The following is a 23,433-nucleotide window of genomic DNA, read 5'->3' on the forward strand; positions in this document are numbered from 1 at the left end:
AGAATGACTAAACCACATCCCTTAACTTCTGTGTCGATCATGGGGAAGCAGGGGGACGAGCGAGCACGCCGAGTCCCCCGAGTGCTAACTCATAGAGTCCTCCGTGCATTGCCTCCATCCACTGCCGAATTGTCCTGACGTTATCCTGTTATTGGAAGGCATGATTCACCTTCCGAGGAAACAGAAGCCACACACAAAAGGGGAAGATTTGCTTTCTGCCCCATGAAAGGCTGCCGCACGCAGGGGTCCTATTGAGACAGCTGGAAAGTTGCTTCAACGTGTTACGCTTGTAAGTTTTATTGGTGACTGGTTTTTGATTACACATTTGAATGTGTGTGTTCCAGGGCTGCATTTTTAATTAAAAGCCAATAGTCTTTTTATTTTAATATTGTATTGTATGCTTCCTGGTAGATTCTCCCAGTTATTAGTTCTTTCTAATAACTAATATTATTTAGTTATTTAGAACTAATATTTGATATTAGTTCTTTCTAATAACTAATAACTTTCTAATGCTCATGGCCTACCTCAGCCTGAGATTCTGGGGCCCTTCAAAGCAGACCTTCCTAGCCTTCCCTCTTCCCAGTGGTCTTATTTTTTCAAGTGTGCATCACCGGTTCTCACTTAAAGTATCGGAGTATCAATTCACGTTATCAGTAGGCTGAGAAAAACATCTCATCCGGGGAACTCAGAAAGGGCGATCCAGCATTGTCCTGTGGTCATGGATGGAAAGGCATGCGGCCGTCATCCACATCTCTCTTTTTTTTGTTCCTATCAAGTTGATGGCCTTTTGCTCTGATTCTGTGACTATCAGTTTACATATTTTTTCAGCAATACTAGTTTGGGTGCAGTTGAAGTCTAAGAGAAACGCAGGCTTCCGAAATCGGAATGTTCTCATGAATTATGACTCCTATTTTAATTCTCCAATAGGATGCTTATGCACTTGCAAGGTACCCATTCCCCGTCCAAGTGTAAAAGGTGTGTGATTGTGTTTAAAACAAAGTCGCTGCTCTGTTGCTGCTCTGTCACTGCTCTGCATTTCATTCTGCGTGGACACTTGTTTCCTTAACCGGCGCCTGCAGCTACGAGGAGAGAGCTCTCTATCTGGAAGCAATAATTCAAAACCACCGTGAAGTCATGACATTTGAGGATTTCACAGCCCAGGTTTTCTGTCCATCTCCCAGCTACTCGGTCAGCGGAACTGGTGAGTGGCCACATTACCCCCCAAGGTCTGCCCAAGACCCTTCAAATGCTCGAGCCGCAGATGTAAACCTGTTTTTCACAGATAAATGCCCGCAAATTTAAGAAGCACGTTCTCCCCCCTGAATGCACTAATGAATATCAAAAGGAGTGATGACATTCATTTTCATTTGTTTTGTATCCGAGCTGTTCGCCTGGTCCTTTCCTCCCACCATCCCGTTGTTAACCTCCGCCTCCAGCGAGGTTAATGAACTTGTTCTCAGCCCCGTGCTCCGGTTCATTCAGGAGGGTGGGTTTCTTGCTGAGCTGGGAATACGTTGTCTTAAGAGTGGTGCCCGCATCAGGGCCTACTTATCGAGAAAGAGTTCCTCCCAGTCGAAGCCGTTGCTACTAATGCTAAATGGGGATTATGCCGCCGGGATGCTTGGGTCAGGGATTAATGCGGGAGCAATGGGAGGACTGTGTCCCCTGGCCCATGGTGACAGCAGTGTGGCGGGCTGGCTTTCTCTCTGGAGTGGTCCGTGTCCCGGGGACCAGCCGCCGAGAGCAGCACCTGGTGTGGACCTGCTCAGACACTGGCTCCTAAGCACTTCCACTTATGAGGCCAGTGGAAAATCTCAAAAAACATTGTTTTTAGGTTTTACTCTTTTTATATTTCCAATTTAAGGGAAAAAAAAAAAAGCAAAAGTGTGTGCTTTCACTTACCATGATGATATGGTTACTGTGGGGTTTTTTTCCCCCCAAAGAATAGACTGACTTGGTAAATTTCTGTATGTAATTACAGATTAATTGCCTTTCAGAAATCAAGTGGGATATTGAGTCGATGCACGTTGAAATCCTCCATGAGGGGCTTCCTCTTCCTCCGCTGGGGTGGGCAGAACTGTTAGGGGGGCCTAATAGATTTCTACCCTGTGTCAGTTGCCTCTGATCGCCGCCTGGCTTCTCCCATCCTGACTTGTTAACAAATATCTTACACACAAAGTGAAAAAAATTAAATTCGGTGAAATAAATCACTTACAAATAAAACCAGCCATGCATCACTGTTGAACATCGCTGGCTGCCGGCCTGGCCTCCCCGAGCTTTGTCAGGAGATAAGAGGGAGAGGCTGGCCCCGCACTGGGAGCCAGGAGCAGCAGGCAGAAGGCCTGGGAGATAAGCAGGCCGCTGAGGTGCGGGGAGCTGCAAAATTTACATAATCGCGCCTCTGCTTCCCTGCGAGGCGTCCAGAAATACAGGGATGGCCTCTATTGATCTTTGTTGAACTGGAATACTAAGCAACATGAGAAAAGCTTATAACTTAAAGCTTTGATTAATGTTTCTTACATTAAAAAAGTAGAACAGCTGTGAATTGAATTCTTTTATACACTCTGCCAACATTCGATCTAAAGCCCCCACTCCTCCCGCCCTCCCCCACCACCCTCCCTCCAACCCCCGCAAAAAAAAAAAAAAATCAGTTTCAAGGGAAATGAAGATTTCAAACCCAGTCTGACTAGAGATTGAAAATCACTTCTAATTTTTAGGTGAGAGAACATGAAAAATTTATGGCAAAGCTAGTTTTGTAAAGATCTCATTCAGCTTTTTCCCACCCTCGTAAAGTCTCGGGACTGAATTTTTTAGTGCAGGGTTTTTTTTTTTTTTTTTTTTATTCTTGAGAAAGCTTTTTGTTTTCTAAAATTAAAAGGAATTAAGTCATAGCTATATGCTTCCATTTCTTAACTATTATGTTCTAAAGGTTCTTAAGATGATACTGAAACAAGTATTGATAAACTTTATTTTCTATGTATATTTTAGCCTCTATATAAATTAATTTGATCTTTCCCAAAAGTTGCAAATTATTTACACCAGGTCTTGTATAAGTAACTTCTTAAGTGAGCTGCCATGAGTGATTTAGATTTTTTAAGACCCACCGTTTGGAGACTGGCTGCTTTAAGAATGTTGCATTGGCCAAAGTCACTGAATTGATAAAGGTTCTGACAGCTCGATAAGAGCTGGTATTGGGACGTGCACAAAAAGACGGTAAAATCAAAGATGCAGGTCCAAGCCAAATGCAGGTCCTTCCTCTGTTCAGTTTATTGACATCAGCATCACGTGTCATAACCAGTAGGCTCCAGGGTGTTCCGTGTGGACTGAGAACATTTTTCTACACCCATCACACCAATCCATGGATACGATTTTAAGTCCAGGCATAATGTTCTCTTTGAATGTTTTGCATATCTGCCCATGACAACCATCAGGAAGAAGCTCGAAATCAACTTGGTTTGCCCTGGAATCTGGGGAGTACAGTTCCATCCCACACACAGGCCCTCTCTCCGAACCACATCCTCTTCTCGTTCACAGACCAGTTTTGCTTCTGAGGAATCCCTGTTCCCGTCTGTTAACCAGTTTGATGGATGAAAACATTTTTCATCTATCCACAGTGGGTTTTTTTATTTCTATTTTTTTATTATCCTGGGACAAGTATAGTCAAACCCGACGAGCCAGGCAGCTTAAACTGAGAAATAGAGGTGAGGGCTGCTCTTCACAGCGACAAGCCAGCTGGAAAAATTGACCCTGAGCGGCTTAAGCTCCCACAGCGCTCTTAGGATTCGCTCAGACCATCTCCGCAGCGGTGTCGTCAGAGCAGGGCCTCAGGCCCCCGCCCACAGGCTTGCAGGCAGTCCAGGGAACCTGGGGCTCCAATCTCCTTTGTGTTCTTGCCACAGGGCTTTGTGGTCAAGCACAGGGACAGTGACCTGAACCCCACATTCGCCCCACACTGTTTTATGCAGCAGGCAGCCCCATCTCTAGAGGGAAGGCCTCCAAGTTCAGCCTTTAAGTCCTAAGTCCTAGGTGTAAGTAAGAGACATGGCCAGTGGTGGGGGCCTATGCCTAAGGAGGCTGCCCTGGGAAACACTCCCCCCTGAGGCTCCCAGGCTCCCTGTCCCAGCACTTGTCACCCAGGGCGGCACAGGGGGGCATTTGGACTCATTTTCCAGGACCACAGGTAAAGACATAGTGTTCTGTTGTTAGGCTCATAAGTGAGTCCTCAGTTTATTAAAAGAGGTTTAAAACAACCATTTTCTGAGTCAGAAAAAAAGTGTTATTTTAGCCACCCCCTCCCATACCTATTCCACACAGTACTCATGTTGCTGATGCCCAGAGCATGAAAGGTATCTGAGCTGGCCTTCCACTCAGCTCTGTCGTCTGCCTCCCTTTAGATTCCTTCTTCACTGACCAGCGACTTCTATAGGCTGGCCAGGGATTAAATATTGGCTGCAGTGAACACACACGCACATGTTCATATATGTGTTTTATGTGTGTATTTATATGTGCATTTCACACGCACGTGTGTGTGCGTGAACACACTGGGGTGAGGGACTAATTTTGTGTGTTCAAGACTGTCTCCAGGAAAGGGGGTGTGTGCAGCAGAGAGTCCTTTAAAGGGTTAACTGGAAGGGGAGGGACTGATGTAATCACTGCAGCTCACAGCCAAGTGCATCTGTTCGCCATGAGGTCATTCTTCTGCATGCTAATGATTTGGAAAATCAAGTCTAATGCTTGACATTATCAGAAAGGCTATAAATAGTACAAATCTTTACTTTTTGGAAGCTGTTCTTATTACCTAAGGGAGGGAGAAAGAAAAAAAAAACAAAAACTTTAGCTTGTACTTCAGGTTGTTTTTTTTCCCAGAACTGCTTTAAAGGTCATGTCTGGACCTTAAAATCTTGGAGGAACCCACTTGTGTCTGTTGATAAATGAATCCCAAAATCACAGTTGCAGTCACAGCTAGCCATCTGGGAGTGGAGGACTGTTGGTATGTGTACTTTGATATCTGATGGGAAACATTTCCAAGTGCCTTGTTCACAAGTTGACAAAGGTGGGTTTTTTTCTGAAAGAACGCCTCCAACCAGGTTAAACGAGGGGTCCTTGTCCGGAAACATGAATGGACCCGAGTTTGGAGAAGAAGCCTTTCTGCTTTACTGCTGCCATCTGGAGCCAGCAGAGGGAGCACGGATCTCTGTCTCTCCTATTAGCCCTGAATGGACACATCTGATTTCTCCAAGGTCTGGCCAGGAGCGCTTCCTCCTTCATGACAGGCCAGAGGGGAGAGGCTCGGGATTTAGAGCAAGTGGAAGGGAATTCCTTGCCAGGCCCCATCAGACTCCGCTGCGTCTCATGTAGGTCATGTTTGGAGCTTAAAGCAGATTAGTCTGAGTCTGTCTGAGGATGCTTCTGCCACTGCCGCTGCAGCTACCAGGCAAAATGATGAACTTTCATCTGCTCGCCCGGAACAGCATGGGTGCCCTCTCAGAAAGGCTTATGATGCTCACCTACCTGATAAAACAGATGTGTCGTTCTTTTCTACCGCAAAATCAGTTTCAAGTTCGCAGAAGCCATCAGAAGACCCAGCCTGGGGGGTCCCTGGTCATTCTGACCCTACTGACACTGCAAGTGTGCTATATTACATACTGGTCCTTCGCCTGGAGCAGGAGGCTGCCCCCAGCTTTCACCTGCTAAGACCCCTGAGCCCCACTCAGGGCTACACATACCAGGACACGGCAGCTGATCTTCTGCAGTGACCCCGCCATGGCCATTTGCTGGGTGGTTAGCCATCAAGTCAATCCCAGAAACAGCACAAGGTGGAACTGACTAACCGCTCCCCCGCCAGTCCAAAGATGAAAGGTTTTTCCTGTTCAATGAGAGTGGTCACTTGAGGGATTCATTCAGTATGCCTCCGTCTTTCTCACCCTCGCTCCCTATAAGCGTGGTCTGAATAAGGTTTTGCTAGATAGCACTTCTTATGTATTCACCATCCTCATACATTTGCTGAAACCGGCCAAGAGCACTGTAGACCATGGAGGCAGAAGGGGACGTCCAGGCTCTCACGTCATCCTGATCAGCTGTGGACCAGCCGTGAGGGACACCCCAGGGCACCAGCCTCAACCCCTCCACCCCCTTCTCCTCGTCACAGTGGGATCAGCTGGACAGCATCCCAAGCTCAGAGCGTGACTGCTGTCCTCTCAGGTAGGCCGTCACCTGACCCTGATTGTCGGTGACCTTGGTCACAGAGCTCCTGACGAGTCTGTGAGAAGGGAGTTGTTCTAAACAAACCGTCTAGACTCTGTCTCAACGTGTCTCTTTGAACTGAGGCTGCTCGGGAAAACTTGCCTCCCTCACTGTGGTCCTTCAGGAACTCTTCATGAGATGCGAACTGGGTTGGGGAACAGACCCTGACATGACCAGAAACCCAGCCTGAAGGAACCAGGGTTCCCAGCATGGGCTGTGTGATGTTGGGGGTTCTACTACCTCCTGTCATGGCTGCAGTCAGTGCATTCGTTGGCCACTACACTCATGGGACTGTGACAGTCTGTGGGGTCACCTGGCAGTTGTAACTGCAGACCCTCCTAGCCAACCACGTGGGACAGATCAGAGAATGAAGCCCAGAGGACACGCTGAGTCAACAGACAAGCCTCAGACACTCCCAGGTGCCCAGAGGGATCAGGTTCCAGGGCTCCATGTGGCCGTGGGGATCGAGGGGCTTTGATCGAGGGGTGCTAGGAGCACAGCAGGAACCAGGCCCAGAGCCTTAGTGTGGAGGCAGAAGGTAGAACAGTCACCAAACTTCGGGCTGCCCTTCCTGTCCAGGACTTTGTGCATTTTCCTCTCTCGGCGCTAAAGACAGCTTGAGCTGACCTGTCGGGCTCCATCCGCAGTTCCTGCTGTCTTCCTGTCCCTCCTCAACCCTCTGCTCAGCACTGGCCGGGACCTTCCACCCGGAGCCGGCCTCCCCAACTGCAGGGAGGATGTGTCCCATCAGGGGGCCAGGCTCTGCTGTCCTCTTTGTCTAGCCTGTGGCCTCAGTCAAGTTAGTGCCACTCTGCCGCCCAGAGTCCAATTCTGTAAAATGGGTCTAACAGCAGTACCTCTGAGTTCAGTTCAGTTCAGTTCAGTCACTCAGTCGTGTCCGACTCCTTGCACCCCCATGGACTGCAGCACGCCAGGCCTCCCTCTCCATCACCAACTCCCAGAGCTTGCTCAGACTCATGTCCGTCGAGTTGATGATGCCATCCAACCATCTCATCCTCTGTCTTCCCCTTCTCCTGCCTTCAGTCTTTACCAGCATCAGGGTCTTCTCAAATGAGTCAGTTCTTTGCATCAGGTGGCCAAAGTATTGGAGTTTCAGTTTCAGCATCAGTCCTTCCAGTGAATATTCAGGACTGATTTTCTTTAGGATGGACTGGTTGGATCTCCATGCAGTCCAAGAGACTCTCAAGATTCTTCTCCAACACCACAGTTCAAAAGCATCAATTATTTGGTGCTCAGCTTCCTTTATAGTCCAACTCTCACATCCATACATGACTACTGGAAAAACCATAGCTTTGACTAGATGGACCTTCATTGACAAAGTAATGTCTCTGCTTTTTAATATGCTGTCTAGGTTGGTCATAACTTTTCTTCCAAGGAGCAAGCATCTTTTAATTTCATAGCTGCAGTCACCTTATGCATTGGTTTTGGAGCCCAAGAGAATAAAGTCTGTCACTGTTTCCATTGTTTTCCCATCTATTTGCTATGAAGTGATGGGACCGGATGCCATGATCTTAGTTTTCTGAATGTTTAGTTTTAAGCCAACTTTTTCACTCTCCTCTTTCACTTTCAAGAGGCTCTTTAGTTCTTTGCTTTCTGCCATAAGGGTGGTGTCATCTGCATATCTGAGGTTATTGATATTTCTCCCAGCAATATCAGCTGATTCCAGCTTGTGCTTCATCCAGCCCAGCATTTTGGCATACCTTCTGAGTAGTGCCACCATAGTACCCAATAAATGGCACTGGTAAAGGCCCAATGAGTTAGTATGTGTAAGGGGCTGAGGACACTTCTAGAGACCTCCACAGGTGTTCCTGAGTGCTCTGCTCACCACCCTGCCCATCTGGGTTTTTTCTCACTTCTCCCTGTGCCTCCCAATCTCTCCCTCTCCTCCTGTAGTCCCTTCTGCCTGTGTCAGACCATCTCGTGGAAGTTCAGTTCAGTTCAGTTCAGTCGCTCAGTCGTGTCCGACTCTCCGCGACCCCATGAATCACAGCACGCCAGGCCTCCCTGTCCATCACCAACTCGCGGAGTTCACTCAAACTCATGTCATGTCATCTCGTGGAAGAGGGACTGCAAACCAAGCTGCCACCCATGGGATGCTGGCCAGTTGCCCCACCTATAAGGACAGTCCCACTCTGCAGGCCAGGATGACAGCCCAGAACTCTACTCAGGTCATCCATAGTGGCCCCCAAATACAAGTTATCTGATGTCACCATCCATTCCAGAGCTTGGAGGCATCCACTCCACCCACACATGCTCTGGGCTGCGTCTGGGTGGCGTTGGCAACCGGCCTGAGAACCACTGATCGCCCTGCACCAGCTGTTACCCCCCAACCCATACCCAATCCCACCCTCCCTCTCATGTCACCGGTTCAGCTTAACCCCTGTGCATATGACATTTCTTTTAAAAACTCAAAATGAATCCTCTTGGAAGGGCTTCCCAGGTGGCTCAGTAGCCAAGAACCCGCCTGCCAATGCAGGAAATTCGGATTTCATCCATGGGTCAGGAAGATCCCCTGGAGAAGGAAATGGTAATCCACTCCAGTATCCTTGCCTGGGAAATCCCATGGATAGAGGAGCCTGGCAGGCTATAGTCCATGGGGTTATAAAAGAGTAGGACATGACTTAGCAACTAAAGAACAACCACCACCACAACAAACATTTGGAAGGCATCAAAATATAAGCCAAATCTAGGGTGTAAAGGGGCGCACACCTCCTCTTGGAAATATGTTAAAGCATTCATAGGAGGTTTTTTAACCCATAATCCGTCTGCCGGAACCCGGTGGTGCTGGCTCAGCTGTACCCTGGGTCACTCCACAGATGCTGCAGATCCCGCCACCAAAGACTTGGGGGTTTTTGTCTGTGGTGTGGCCTGGGGATGGGGACTTCCTTTCAAAAAGGAAGCAGTTGCAGAGAACCACTGTGTCTCACAAAGGTGACCCGGCCTAGCTTCCTCTAACTTATCTCCCTTACTCCTTGATTTTTCTCTGCCTATGGAGGGAAGGCTTTGTCCTGTGTGTGTGAGTTTCTTGTGTCTCTATTGGGCTGTAATTTCTTTAAAGAACAACATGGCACTTTCTTTCTTATATGCAACAGGAGTACGATAGCAGTGCAGGCAGAAAGAAGTCTATCTGTTGCTTTAAGGGGTCCAGGTGTGTCTCCAGGTCACAGATGTGTGTGAGGCCTGATGCAAGAGCCAGAACAAACAGCTGTAATTGGGTCTCATCCTTCCCGGCCCCTCCCATCCCAGTGAAAGTGGAGCCATGAAGAGCAGCAGGGCCCTGACCAGGTGTAGGGGAGGCAGGGCTGCCAGAGCCCAGTGACAATGCAAGCAGGGAAACTGAAACTTGGTCGGGGACTTTCCTGAGAGGTATGGAGAGAATTTTCAGTTGCCCTGTTTTGTGCCACCTTTTGTCCCTTGGACTGCAAGAAGATCCAACCAGTCCATCCTAAAGGAAATCAGTCCTGAATATTCATTGGAAGGACTGATGTTGAAGCTCAAACCCCAATACTTTGGCCACCTGATGCTAGGAAAAATTGAAGGCAGGAGAAGAAGGGGACAACAGAGGATGAGATGATTGGATGGCATCACCGACTTGATTGACGTGAGTTTGAGCAAGCTCTGGGAGTTGGTGATGGACAGGGAGGCCTGGCGTGCTGCAGTCCATGGGGTTTCAAAGAGTCAGACATGACTGAGCGACTGAACTGAACTTGCCTCATGTTTATTCACCCCCTTTCCCTCTAAAACTCTGACCCTCCTAGTGTCAGCTCTGGAAGAGGGAAGAGACGGATGTGACGAACATCTGCTCCACCTGATCTGATGGAAAATGACAGTGCCGCCTGTCAGATGTTCCCATCGCTGCTCCAGCCCTGCCTTCCCTGGGGAGCTGTCCCCGAGCAGGGTGTACTGGGCGTTTCAGGGGAGGAAGGGGGGCTCTGACACCTTGCATTGTCTTTCCCTGTCCCTCTCAGAGCTTCATGTCTCCTCAGGGAGCAGATACTCAGGAATCACCTGAGTGATTGACTTATTTTTCATAAACCCAGATTCAGTTCAGTTCAGTAGCTCAGTCGTGTACGACTCTTTGTGACCACATGAATCACAGCACGCCAGGCCTCCCTGTCCATCACTAACTCCCAGAGTTCACTCAAACTCATGTCCATCGAGCTGGTGATGCCATCCAGCCATCTCATTCTCTGTCGTCCCCGTCTCCTCCCGCCCCCGATCACTCCCAGCATCAGAGTCTTTTCCAATGAGTCAACTCGTCGCATGAGGTAGCCAAAGTATTGCAGTTTCAGCTTTAGCATCAGTCCTTCCAATGAACACCCAGGATTGATCTCCTCTAGAATGGACTGGTTGGATCTCTTTGCAGTCCAAGGGACTCTCAAGAGTCTTCTCCAACACCACAGTTCAAAAGCATCAATTCTTCGGCAGATTAGTCAGCTCCAAACCACAACTACCTGTGAAAAAAGGTTTATCAAGGGGCAAAAAAGACATTTAGTCAGTAGTTTGGGTCAGTTGGGTTGTGATTTCCCTGAGCTGGGCCATATCGTTTGCTTCGTGAGCCGGGAAAGGACAGAAACTTGGCCTGATGTGTGTTAGCTGTCCCACTAAGTGTCCTGCCCATCAGTCTATAACTCTCCCAAGCTGGCTGAGATGGGGACTCTCAGAGGCGTGGATAAGAGAAAGAGATGCAAAGAGGAATACCCCACACCTCAGAGCCACCAGCACTGGGACTCTCCTGCCCTGGGCAGGTGTGGAGGCTGGTCCCACATTCCTCAGAAAAGACAGGACCTGAAACTGTTCAAAGTATCTACGTGACGTTTAATCGGTTTCTTTGGAACAACTCAAAGCTGCTGCTTTTTCTGTGAAATGCTGCCTTAGGTTTGCCCTGGGTTCTCAATCGACTCTGCAGGGTTTTAAGTGTGAATGGCATCCTGCCTCTGACTCCCTCGGTGTTAATTATGGCCCCAGGGACACACAGCAGTTGCCAAGAGATGGCCCAAAAATACCAAGAATTTTTCTCCCAGACAGTTTTTGGAAGTGACTCTTGAAGCTCATTTGAAATAACCTTGGGAAGTTGTTTCAGGAGAATTCAGAGCTCCTGACACCCAGTTCACATGCCTTGTGAGCCGTGACTGGAGCCCTCACATCCAAGGTTCTAGAAGGTGGAACATGGACAGTTTCAGCTGTCAGGGTAGGCTCCTGGAATCCTTGATGGTTTTGCCTGAATTTCTGTTAAGCAGCAACCAAAGCAGAGGCCAAACAGGGCCTCTCTTAGTAGCACTGAAGTCTGCGGATGGGGAAAAGAAAGAATATTTTATACTCTCCTTTTCCAGAAGAATATATGAATGATGACCAGGAAACAAACTTCTAAAAAGCTCAGCCACTCAATGGTGCCCAACTCTTTGCATCCCTGTGGACTGTTGCCCACCAGGCTCCTCTGTCCATGGAATTTTCCAGGCAAGAATACTAGAGTAGGTTGATATTTGCGAAGTTGTACAACCATCACCACAGTCTAATTTTAGAGACTTTTTTTTAATCCCTCCTGAAAAACAAAAACCTAAATTCTACTAGCAGTCCATCCTCATCCTACCTCCCAGCTCTAAGCAACCACCAGTCTCTTCTTGTCTCTCTGGACCTGCCTGTTCTGAACGTTTCGTATAAATGGAGTCAGATGATATGTGATCTTTGCTGACTGGCTTCTTGCACTTAGCACCTCCTCAAGGGTCGTCTGTGTTGTAACCTGTATCCGTATTTCGCTTGTTTTTATCGCCAAATAACATTCCATTGTAAGGGCAAACCACGCTTTGTTTCCATTCATCAGGTGGTGGACATTTGGGACTGTTTCCGCCTTTCAGCTATTATGAATATGGCTGCTATAAACCTTTCTGTACTGATTTTCTGTTTGGAGACATGAATCATTCAGACTGGTAAAATGAACAGTCTCTCCATGGCTGGGATGTAACTGAAATCGCTGTGTTCACGTCCTGAGACAGTAAGTGGGTCTGGAAGCATCTTTCTCCACCATGGCTTAACAAGACATTAATGTTCAATGCTCAATTTAGCTAAATTCAGTCATAGATCCGTAAGAATACATTATAGTCATGCAAGGGGAAGAGAAAAATGCCGGACAAGCGTTTTCGAAAATGTGCCACCTGCTGGCCGAGGCCCCACACAGGTGGACGGACGCACGGGGCATGCCCCCTCTCTCTTTCGGTCCAGCTGTCCTAGTTTTATGCTTCGGAACCGAAGCTGATGGGCAAGACCAACGACCGAAAAGAGGAAGCTGAGCCCATTACCAGAGCCAGGGCCAGGGCCAGGACCCAGCCCCTGTGGCCGGATGGGAAATTCTGGACGCCTTCCTTGAGCCATTTGGAGATGGTAATTAGGCTGGCTAGTGCCCACTGGTCTGGGGTTGCCAGTGTTGAGAGTGTAGGCTCACCCCGTCCACTGCTGCACCTGTTCGCATCCTCAGAGCCATTCCAAGGGGTCTGAATAGCCCAGACAGCCCTCTGATCTCCCGCTCAGCCTGCCTTCCTGCCTCAAGGGTATTTCGCTCTCACCCGAAGCCAGAACGCCAGCCCACTGCTTTCTGTCCCTCAGCATGCCAGCTCTCAGAACCATTCCCTTCCCTAATTATCTGAACCAGCTAATCGTCTCCCATGCTGACTGCTCAGTAACTAGGACCCAGGGAGAGCAACCACTTTTCTTGTCCGACCCTGCCCAGCGCATGTCCCAGGGGGCAGTCCTGGACAGCAGCCTTGCCTCGGAGATAAGACGCTCGGTGCAAATCTTTGCTCTTCTGCTCTGCCAGTGAGTGCAGCCAGAGAAAACAGGCCATGGAAAGGCCCACCGGCTCTTGAAAAACCTCCATGAGGCGCCAACCATGTTGGTGATCTCCTCGTCCCTGGAAGTCCTGGTGGATATTATCCAGGCGTCAGAGGAGCCATACAAGACCTGAGAAGTAGGATGTCTTTCTCTGAAAGCCACCTCAGGGGTGTCTGAGCCGCTGAGTGGCCGCACGTGGCCCGTTGGCATCCCGAGTTACCCCCGTGCCCCATGGGCCACTCATACTCTCCAGGTCTCCCCAGGGGGCTCTCGCTCAGCTGCTCTCAGACAGAAGTGGGGCCAACTCCCGACTGCCAACACCATTCACCTATAAGGAAACGCCAGACTTAAGATGCATATTAACCATACAATCAGTACTTCTCAACCTTTTATCCTGCTTGCCCCATGTTTTTATTTCCTAATTTGTCCTCTCCCCAAAACACCACAGATACATGGTCTACCTGTATATTTTCCATGCTGACTTCTAGGCTCTGTACAAATAAGAATAAGACATCTTTGCCCCCCAACAGCATGCCGTTAACTCCTCCACCAAAAGCCTCCGAAGGCAGGGGTTTCCTCTGTCACCCGGAGCCTGGAACAGGTCCTGGCACACACCAGGTGCCCAGCCGATGAGAGAATGACATGGTTAGACTTCACGTCTCCCATGTCCCTGGGCATCACACAGCTTCGAGTCACCGTGGTCTCTTCTGGTGCTTCCAACACGGCCCAGGTTAGTCGGTATCTCATGCTGACCCCCTCTGGGGAGGCGTCAGGAAGCTGACAGCCTGCTGCTCTGCTCCACGCAGGGGGTCCCCGCCCTCCAGGAGCACTGTCTGTGTGTCAGGGCGAGTGACATTTGAGCCCCATGGAATAATTACGGCAGCCCCCAACTGCCGCCGTCTCTGCATCTCCTTAACTCGCCGGTGGATTGGCAGTCCCTGAGACTTTCTGTCCGGTCCAGCACAGCACACCCGACTGCATGTGGGGACGCACCGGGAGAAGGGCCGCCTGTCCTCATCAGCAATTACAAACAAGCCCTCCATTGTCAGCCGCGCCATCTGTTTGCTCAGTTCCACCAATCGGGTGCCTGTATGCCCAGCATTGCCAGTGCCTAGGGGCTGCAGGGGAGGGGGGCCATGGAGCCCCTTCGTGGGGAGACCCTTTGCTCACAGTGGAGAGGATCGACAGCATGGAATCTGAGCCCCTCAGCTGGAGGAAGACCACATGGAGACGTTCCACAACCGCTATTTTCTGGGAGCCCGCAGTGCATTGCAGGGAAGAGGGGCAATCTAGATCGTTGCAGTGTTTAGAGGCCCCACAGAAAGCAGAACAGTCCAGCACCAAGAGTCAACACTGCCCAAGAACTCCCTGTGCCCCCGAGCTCACCTTCCATGTCAAGACAGCCGTTCACAGTGTCTGGAAATCAAGGAAGACATACAAGTCTAGTGCATCGTCACGATTGTTCTCTATCCTGAAGTTCCCAACCCTGCGTAACTTTAAGGGGTATGGGGGAGTGAAATCGACAGATTGGAAAATATGGCTTCAGAGAAGCCCACATTCGTTCCAAAAAGCCCCACCTAAGATCTGTCGCTGGTCCCTCCTCCAACGACATCCGTCTTAGAAATTGGCCGTGGTCACTGTGCCAGCCTTGCAGGCGAGGTCAGCAGACTATGCAGGTTCACCAAAGTGGTCAGGCAGACAGCAGTCCATGTCACTGATATAAAAGTCCTTTGTCCAGATTTGATGGTGGGCTGGTTGTTTTTCAGTTGCTAAGTCGTGTCCAAGTCTTTGCAACCCCTTTGCGGACTGCAGCACGCCAGGCTTCCCTGTCCTTCACCATCTCCCAGAGTTTGCTCAAATTCATGTCCATTGAGTTGTTGATAGCATCCAACCATCTCATCCTCTGTCACCCCCTTTTTCTCTTGCCCTCAAACTTTTCCAGCATCAGGGTCTTTTCCAATGAGTTGGCTCCTTGCATCAGGTGGCCAAAGTATTGGAGCTTCAGCTTCAGCATCAGTCCTTCCAGTGAATCTTCAGGGTTGATTTCCTTTAGGATTGACTGGTTTGATCTCCTTGCAGTCCAAGGGACTCTCAAGAGTCTTCACCAGCAGCACAATTTGAAAGCATCAATTCTTTGGCATTTGGCCTTCTTTAGGGTCCAACTCACATCTGCAGATGACTACTGGAAAAACCATAGCTCTGACTAGACAGACCTTCGTCGGCAAGGTGATGGTGGTCTAGCGACACTGAACTGGGAGTGTTGTGGGGGTCAGGGTTGAGGAGCTGTCGGCTGACTCAGAAAGAGGTCACTGCATTTGCCAAGGCCAACCACGTGGGAAATAGGACGGCCATGAAGGAGTGGGTGGTTGAGAGAAACCATCTGCACGGGGGAGCTCAGAGCCTCTCTGGGGTCCGACAGGACTACTGGGGTCCTGTTGCTCTGTGAGTGAGAGTCCAGTTTTGCCTCTGAAGGGTCCCCTTTGAAGCTGCCCTCTGCACAGTACACCTCGCTCTTCCTCCCTGGGGAACATGACATAGAAGGTGATGCCTGTACCGCATTAACACACTGCATGCCCCTCAAAATCCTGTAAAATGAAACTTTGAGACGTGTGAACTTATACAGTTTGCGGGTGTCAGTTACTTTTTCAGGGCCTCCAGAGAATTCCCAATGCTTGTCTTGAAAACTCTTAACTTTGACTGTACCTAAGACAAAACATTAGGAACCCTTGTGCAGCAGGGAACGGGACACTGAGACCCCTCAAAGGCCCCGTTAAGGCCAGCAGTCAAAGGCCGTCCCGCACGCGCTGGGTCAGAGCTCCCCGGTGTCTGCAGGGGCTCCCACAGCAACTGTCACACGTCCTGGGAAAGCTAACATCGCCTTCGTTTCACATCTGTACAGGTGACGGCAGCCAGAATTTTGTCCTGCCAAGTGGAATTTCAGGTGAATTTTCAGTTGGTAATGATCTCGGAAGCTGCAGGAACACTCAGGCAGCCCAGGAACAGATGTATTTTTAGCACCGTGTTCATTATCGAGTTGGGCTGTGCGTGTGCAAGGCCTGTATTCACTCCATTTTATGTTCTTTCCCTTCAGATTAAAATACGTGAAGGTCTTGCTGCAGTGTTTGAACAAGGTAAGTTCAAAGAGCAAGTGTTTGAACTGACACGTCAGTAGAGTTGCCCAGCGCTCTGCTCTTGGAGGAGTGGGGGAGAGTTCACTCACTGACTCACCTCCCGCCGGGCCTGGGGGTTCCTGCCACCTCCCCCTCACCCCTGAGGGGCTCTGTCCTGCGTGTCTGTGCTGCCCGCCTGCCCAGGAAACCCACCCCAGCCTTTCTCTGGCCCGCCATGCTCCAGGCGGAATCCGACACCAACACCTGCCATCCCAGAAAATGTCTTTGTCACCCGCCCTTTTGTGTGTGGGGGGCCTCGGGGAGTCAGTGGGCCTGGGGCCGCCCCTTTTTTTTTGTTGCCAAGCCTGGAGGAGTGGGGGTCTTGAGATGGGCTGATAAGATGCAGCACGTGCGGGCCGGCCTTTGACCACTGGCCTTAATGGGGCCTTGGGGGCCTGGGCTGGGGAGGGCAGGTCGTCCTGGGGCTGCTGAATGGAACAGCTGGGAGAGGAAGAGCAGACAAAAGCTGCGGAGCGCAGAGGGCAGGGAACCCCAGCATCGCTGTGGTTTAGGACCCAGAGGGCAGGCTGGCCACGGCAGGTGTGACCTCTGTGGGCCTCCTTTTTCAGCCTGGGTCTGGGGTCTGGGCCCTGCCCAGTACCCTGATGGACAGCGGACACCTCGCAGCAGAGCCTCTCTGGGTGGCCCAGGCTGTACCTCCTCGTGGAGTCACGGGTGGAAGGGAGACCCGATGCTGAGGGTGACCAGGAACCTGAGGGTGATGAGGATATGGATGGGCAGGTCAGGGAGTGAGCTGTCATTTACCAACCACATTGCCCAATGGAGCCAGGGCACAGACACCCTCCCTTCTGGGTCAATGTGAACAGGGAGGTAAGGGTCTGGATTTTTGGTTTTATCCCAAGCACTGCCCTCCTCCCCCCGGCAGTGCCACTACACAGGGAGCTGACCCTCCAACCCAGCTGCTTTTTCTTGGCCCCCGCCAGCCAGGGAATTGTTCCAACCTGCACTCACTGGTGCCAGCCCCCAAGGTGACATGAGCCACAAAGCCCATGTTGGCCAGGCAGAACAGTGTATACTCCTCCCTAGTCGTGGGGATTCACATAAAAGCCTTTTTTTTTTTTTAGCTGGGACCCCGTATCTCCTAAGGTACAAGTGGGGCTCCAGGGTCCTTTGAACACTGGCTTCTAGCATGAGGAAAGGCCAGGCGGAGGCAGCTGCTGTCAGCGGCCAGGAAAGGGAACACCCCCTTTGCGGCCAGCCTGCTCCATCCGCGGTGGCCACCTCCCCCATCAATCATGGGATACAATGGGCATGGTGGGAGCCAGCACAGGCCAGGGACGTGCCAGGGTCAAGGTGGAGACTGGAGGGATGCAGGGGTTGTGTGGTGCGGTCTCCTGCTCCGGCGTGACCTTTCTGGGGCACCGGTGGTGAGGTCATTGCCCTGAGATGCCCGAAGGCCACTTTGCAGTGAGAGCTTCACGCTGGTCCAAGTTGGCATTGCCCTGCCCACCTGCCATGCCGCAGTGCAGGACTGCAAGGGCCAGCCCCCCGGGCCTTCCTGGCTGAGGTGGGGGAGTAAATATGTCCCTTCTGATCCAGCAATACTCACACCAGATAGCACATCTTTGAACATCACTTTATCTCTTGCATTTTCTTGATTTTTTCCCCCCTTGCTTCCCTTTCCCAATGGATCTGAATTCAGAGTGGGTGGGGTTGGTTCCTAGTTGGTGGTGGTTTAGTCACTAAGTTGTATCTGACTCCCGCGACCCCATGGACTGTAACCCGCCAGGCTTCTCTGTCCATGGGGATTCTCCAGGCAAGAATACTAGAGTGGGTTGCCATTTTCTTCTCCAGGGGGATCTTCCCGACCCAGGGATCAAACCTGGGTCTCCTGCATTGCAGTCAGATTCTTTACCAACTCAGCTATGAAGGAAGCCCTGGTTCCTAGTTAATGATGTGAAATTTTATACAATTTGAAGTGAAGGTGTTCAAGCTGGAATCGTATCTGGGATTGAGTCAGGGGTGTTCTCCCCGCTGCCCGCCCTGATGGACCACACGCCGACATTCTCCAGGGGCCTGAGGTGATGTCCATAACCAGCGCCATCTCCACCTTGGATGACAGCTTAGCTGTGCTGCTTTAACAAAAATCAGCCTGTTTTCAAAGACAAAAACAGCAGAAAAGAGACTCAAACTCCTCTCTCTGCCCGACCTTCCTGGGACTGGAAGGAGGCGACAGAAGAGGCCGGGCTTGGGACGTCTTAAGGAGCCCATTTGGGGAACAAGCCTGGGGTAGGAAGTCTCCTCAGGTCCAAGCGTGTTCACAGGTATTGATTCCAGAGGCTTTCCCTAGAAACGAGAAGGTCAGGTCCAAAAGTGAAAGGAGATGCTGTCTGTGAATAAGGCCACTTATGTAAATTAATTTCAAAGGCTAGTAATGAGACAAATGTCAGGCCAAAGCCCAGAAGTGAAGCATGTAGGGAGAAGGCTAGAGAGCCTGCTTTTGAGGAAGCTGGGGCGAAGCCCAGCAGGGTTTAAAAATAGGTTATTAGGAGGGTGATGAAACGGTCCTCCCTCGAAGCAGGGCCCGGGGGACCCACCTCAGCAACAACAGCCGGGTGTTGCAGCAGCGGGCGCCTGGGTTCCTGGACCAGCCCTGGGGATGGGGTGTGCGCAGGCTTCAGCTTCGTTCCTTTTTCTCTCTGGGACCCAACAGCTGTAGGCACTTCTGAACTCGTTCAATTAGTCCTGACCGCCCGTCTCAGACCCCTTGGGGAGTAATCGAGCTGTAAGTCCTGGTGTAAAGTATCAACATGTAAATCCATGTAAATAATAACATGACGGAGCCACAAGCCGCCCCTGACTTTTTTTCTTGTTCTTTCACTGATTCTGGGGCAGCTTTGCTCCGTCGCCCTTGCCCCACCCCCACAGTGTTAATGGTGTCTTTTCTCTTCCTTCTTTACTTGAGGATTGGATGTAAGGCCCAGTAAATTTCAAAATGATTCACAGCTCATTTTGCGCTGCAGGAAGGTCTAGAGCAAAGGCTGGGAGGAAAGACCTTGCTAGTCTGTGGGTTCATCCACCAAATGTCCCTGCACACATGTGGCACCAGGTGGTGGTCCAGCCCTCTTCCTGGGGATGTGCCACAGCCTCCCCCTCCACCCTGTGCCCACAAGGGCCTCCCTCTGCTTCTTTCCAGGGCCCTGGCTGCCAGGCTGAATTCCCCTCTATGGTGCCTCTCTGGGAGGAGGAGATGGAGGAGACTCCCCCACTTCCCCACCTGAGCCCCCAAACCCAGACTCCGGGAACCTTGCTGCTCTGCCATTGTCCTCGGTGAGTCTCCCCGCACACGGGCTTCTGAACTTGAGGAGGAATCCAACCGAAATGCTGCGGATCAGACTCTCAAACTAGGCGGTGGCATCTCAGGAAACTTGGGCTGCGAAAGAAGAAAAGTCGCCAACAACCAGAGACGCACCTGCCGGTGGGGCTGCCCCAGAAGAGGGAACAGGAGGCGGTTCCGGGCTCCCTGGGAGGGCAGGGGGCAGCTGGCTCTGTCCCCCAGGAGTCTCCTTTGCTTTGTAAACTGTCCGATGTTTCACTGTCGCGCTCTTGGAGCAGGGCTTCTTGCGTTGGTTTTGCTTCTCCTTCTGTTAGGATTCACAACTAGCCCCAAATTTCATCATCATGGAAATTGGCTTTCCCCAGGGCCTCGAGCCTGGGAGAAGTTGTGCCTCTGTTGCTATGTGTTTTCCACCTGGTCCCCAATGCCCGCTAACCAGGGAGAGCATTCCTGACCCTGACCCTGTCCCTGCTGGAGGCCCTCTACGTGGTAACGGTGAAGCTCTCGTCTTGGGGCACTCGGGTGATTCTAGAAACACAGAGTCCTGTCCCTGCAAAAGCTCCCTTCCTGGCCTCACCCTGTGGTAGGACTACCCTGCCTCCTCCTGGGAGGGGCCTCCCACACATTTCCCGACACACAGAGCTTTAGGGGGATTGAACTCGAGCAAAGGGGGTAATCCCTACTTTGTACCCATTTGGCTGCCCAAGGGAAGCCTGTTGTGTCTTTTTTTTTTTTTTTTTTTCAGAAAGGGAAGAAGGACAGCCACACTTTATATTTGTGCTTGCAGGTGCCCTTGCTGGGGTTGGGGTGTTGGGGGCTGGCCCTCTGCTAGTCACCGAGGCCCTCGGGCCATCTCCAGAGTGAGCCCTGAGCCTGAAACAGGGGAGCCACCAGCTAAGGGCCCAGAAAGTTCTCCGTGCAGGTGCTTCCCACCCAGCCTGCCGTTGCCTCTCCACTCCTGCACCCACCCACGGGTGCCCCCAGCCTACCCCTTGCCCACCTTCCAGCTGGGCCCTCCGAGCCCCCTTGCCCAGCAGAGCCACCATCTTCCCTGACCACCCACCACCCAGTGGGCTGGTGCCTGATGATGGCAGGGGGAGCGGGCAGACCCTGGAGATGGTGAGACAGGATTCAGAAGGGCTTTCTTGTTAGAAGAGGGGGACTTCTGATTCTCCAGGGAGCTTCCTTCTCTGCTTTACAGAGAATGGCGGGTAGGACTTGAGGCCAGGCCCACAGGCAGGGGCAGCTTGAGCTCTGCTGGGACCTGAGAGAACCTGGTTGGTTCCAGCAGAAGCAGCTCTCCCGGCTGGTCTGTCAACAGTTTGTCCACTGATTGCGGTTGGTGGCAACATCAAGGGTGACCAGAAGTGACCGCCTTCTCTGTTGTGTCAGCAAATGTCACAACTCTTTTCCTCCCGGACACTCCCCCCACTGCCCCCCGACCCCAGCTTTGAGTGACTTCAGTGTGGTTTGGCCCACATGGCCCCAGACTCAGGTTCTGCTCCGTGTGGTTCCTCGATCCTACAGGAGGCACATCACGTGCTCCTGAGCCCCACGTAAGCTCTAGCTTCTGGAAGAACATGTCACCTTCAGGCTCTAGACAACCCCTGTATCTGAATTCTTAAACTTGGTTTCAAGACTCATATTGAAGCCCCCCACCCCGGACTCACGCCCCATGATTCCAACCCTCCTGACCTGGAGTGGGAAAGGTGATTGTAGGTAGCAAATACATAGACTTTCCTATAATCCCAAAAGATTCTGACCACCCTGCGACCCCAGAGGACAGCTAGCAGTGCGACAGCTCTTCTCAGTAACAGCTTTGGTTTAGAAACACAGGGACTCTAGTGACCAGGTTTTTTGCTTGCAATCACATGTACTTGGATCGCTTTTGTTATTTGGGGTGGAAAATTGAAATGATCAAGATTTTTCTTTTTTTTTTCACTTAAGCAAATATTGAGCTTCTGTAATAAATGCCTTTCAGCAAAATTTCCAAGGGTCACTCATCCGGTGGGCACCCACCTGAGTCACCGTGCTGACATTAGTAGGTCAGCCATCTGTAAACACAAGTGGCCCTTGCTGGCCCCAAAGACTCACGGGCTTCCAGGCAGGTCCAGGCCTTCTGCCCACCTCTCTGCACATTGATTTCTATCTGAAGCAAAGATGGTGATCTCTAGTCCCACTGAGTAGGTGTTTGTACTTAAAAAAAAAAAATAGTAATTCCACAAAATGATGACATTTTAAGTAGTAAAACCTTAATTAGACAGCAGTGAGGACTTGTCGCTTGAAGAAGGGACTGTCACGGTGTCTTCCTGCGGTTAAAGAAATGTCTTCCCAGCCACCACAGGGAAGGAGGGGGGCTTCAGCCTTGACTCTGAGAGAGGCTGGCTGGTGGGACCCTCATCCTTACCATGAGATCCTTCGGATCCTTAGACAATGCAGGTCACATGTTCCTGATCTTCCTCGGGAGTAACCACCCACACTTCATCTACTGTCATATCTGCAACCGGGAGGAGTGCTTTCACGATGACTGTGATGTCTTAGATTGTAACTGCGTTACCCTCATAGCGACTGAAACGGCATGTCCACACCCAATGGGAAATTCCACAGGAAACAACCATGTCCTCATTGCACTCAGTACCTATGTATGACATACACGTTAAGTGAATGTTTTCTTGTGTTTTTCAGGTCTACAATATTTAGTCTGTGTAAATGATAGAATTTGATAAATATGGTAAATTAAGTTATAAGGTGTCATTTGATTTCTCTTTTGCTGTCTCGCGTTATTTAATGTTCCTGATGCTCCATACCTGGTTTGTGCCTACGTCGGTGTAGACCATGCCTGTAAGCCACGTGGCTGGCACAGTGCCCCGCGGTGAGGGGCACCCCGCCCCTAAGGAGCACACGGCTCACCAATGGCCACTACCTGACTCCCCAGTTTGCCCTCACTCTTTAATTCTGATTTACTGTGACGACTCAATAAAGTAAAAACACAGCACTCACGTGTCATATGCTCCTCGTGTTTTCATTATTGTTGGAAGGAAAATAAAGTTTATCCTGGCATCTAACAAAAGATGGTTTACATTTTTAGCAGATGAAGTTGTTCAAAAGCATTTTTTTTTTAACCAAAGCCTTAATAAGTATCCAAAATAGTAGCCAGGATGAATATAGGGAGGTTTGCTGATGTGTTGTGTAAAAAAATGACCTCTTGATTCATAACCTGGAAGCCAAGATCAAGCGTCATCATTCTCCTATATCTCAATGTCCCCCTGCTCCTCTCTTCTGCATCAAGGCCCACAGTGAGCCCTGGCTTTGGACCCCATCTCCCCAGAGCAGCCCTCTGTACCAGTCACTCTTCCAGGGGTCTGACCCCGATGAGCAAGGGGCCAGCTTGGAGGCTTTGTCTTGTGAAGAAGTGATAGGCAGGGTGTAATAACACCCCCGGTTGGTGCAGCAGAAGCCCATTTGTGGCCTCGCCTCAGGACTCCAGCCATCAACCTTCACATTCAGACAACCTGGCCAGGTGTCCCCTACCAGCATCCTGGTCTACTTCCATACCCTGGACAGCAGGGAATTTCCAGGACATTAAACAATCGAGCTTTGCAAAAAGCATCCATTGGTCCATCTGCAAATATTTGCCAAGTCCCTGTTACTCACAAGACAGTGACCTCCATGGGGAGCTGCCGTCCTGGGAGCCAAGTAGAGCCTGAATCCTTTTGGCTTTTTTTTTTCCAGCTTTTGACTATTCACAGGAGCTCACTTTGAAGGTATGTTTCACCTTTAATGCTTGGTTCCTCATAAAAGGGAGCTGGGTGATTTTATTCGTTAGGGAGCTTTCGTAAGATTCTGAGTCCTACCCAACCCCCCACCACCTAGATT

General features: G+C 50.6%; 1 protein-coding gene across 9 annotated transcripts in view; it reads left to right on the top strand.

Moving 5' to 3' along the window:
- The window catches only part of RALGAPA2 (Ral GTPase activating protein catalytic subunit alpha 2), a 270,104-nt gene extending 247,537 nt beyond the window's left edge, over positions 1-22,567 (top strand). For 5 of the 9 annotated variants that reach the window (XM_055430678.2, XM_055430695.2, XM_055430710.2 and 2 more), the window contains 3 exons: positions 1,080-1,201; positions 16,181-16,220; positions 19,417-22,567. In XM_055430678.2, the coding sequence (XP_055286653.2) occupies positions 1,080-1,201; positions 16,181-16,185 (127 nt within the window). In that variant the 3' untranslated portion in view covers positions 16,186-16,220; positions 19,417-22,567. The other 4 variants (XM_055430686.2, XR_008686475.2, XR_008686472.2 and 1 more) reach the window with 4 other exon arrangements.
- The last annotated feature ends 866 nt before the right edge of the window (positions 22,568-23,433 follow it).

The sequence above is a fragment of the Moschus berezovskii genome, chromosome 15 (genome assembly GCF_049115385.1).
Source record: "Moschus berezovskii isolate FMDL1 chromosome 15, NW_MosBer_1.0, whole genome shotgun sequence".
NCBI classification, from domain to species: domain Eukaryota; kingdom Metazoa; phylum Chordata; class Mammalia; order Artiodactyla; family Moschidae; genus Moschus; species Moschus berezovskii.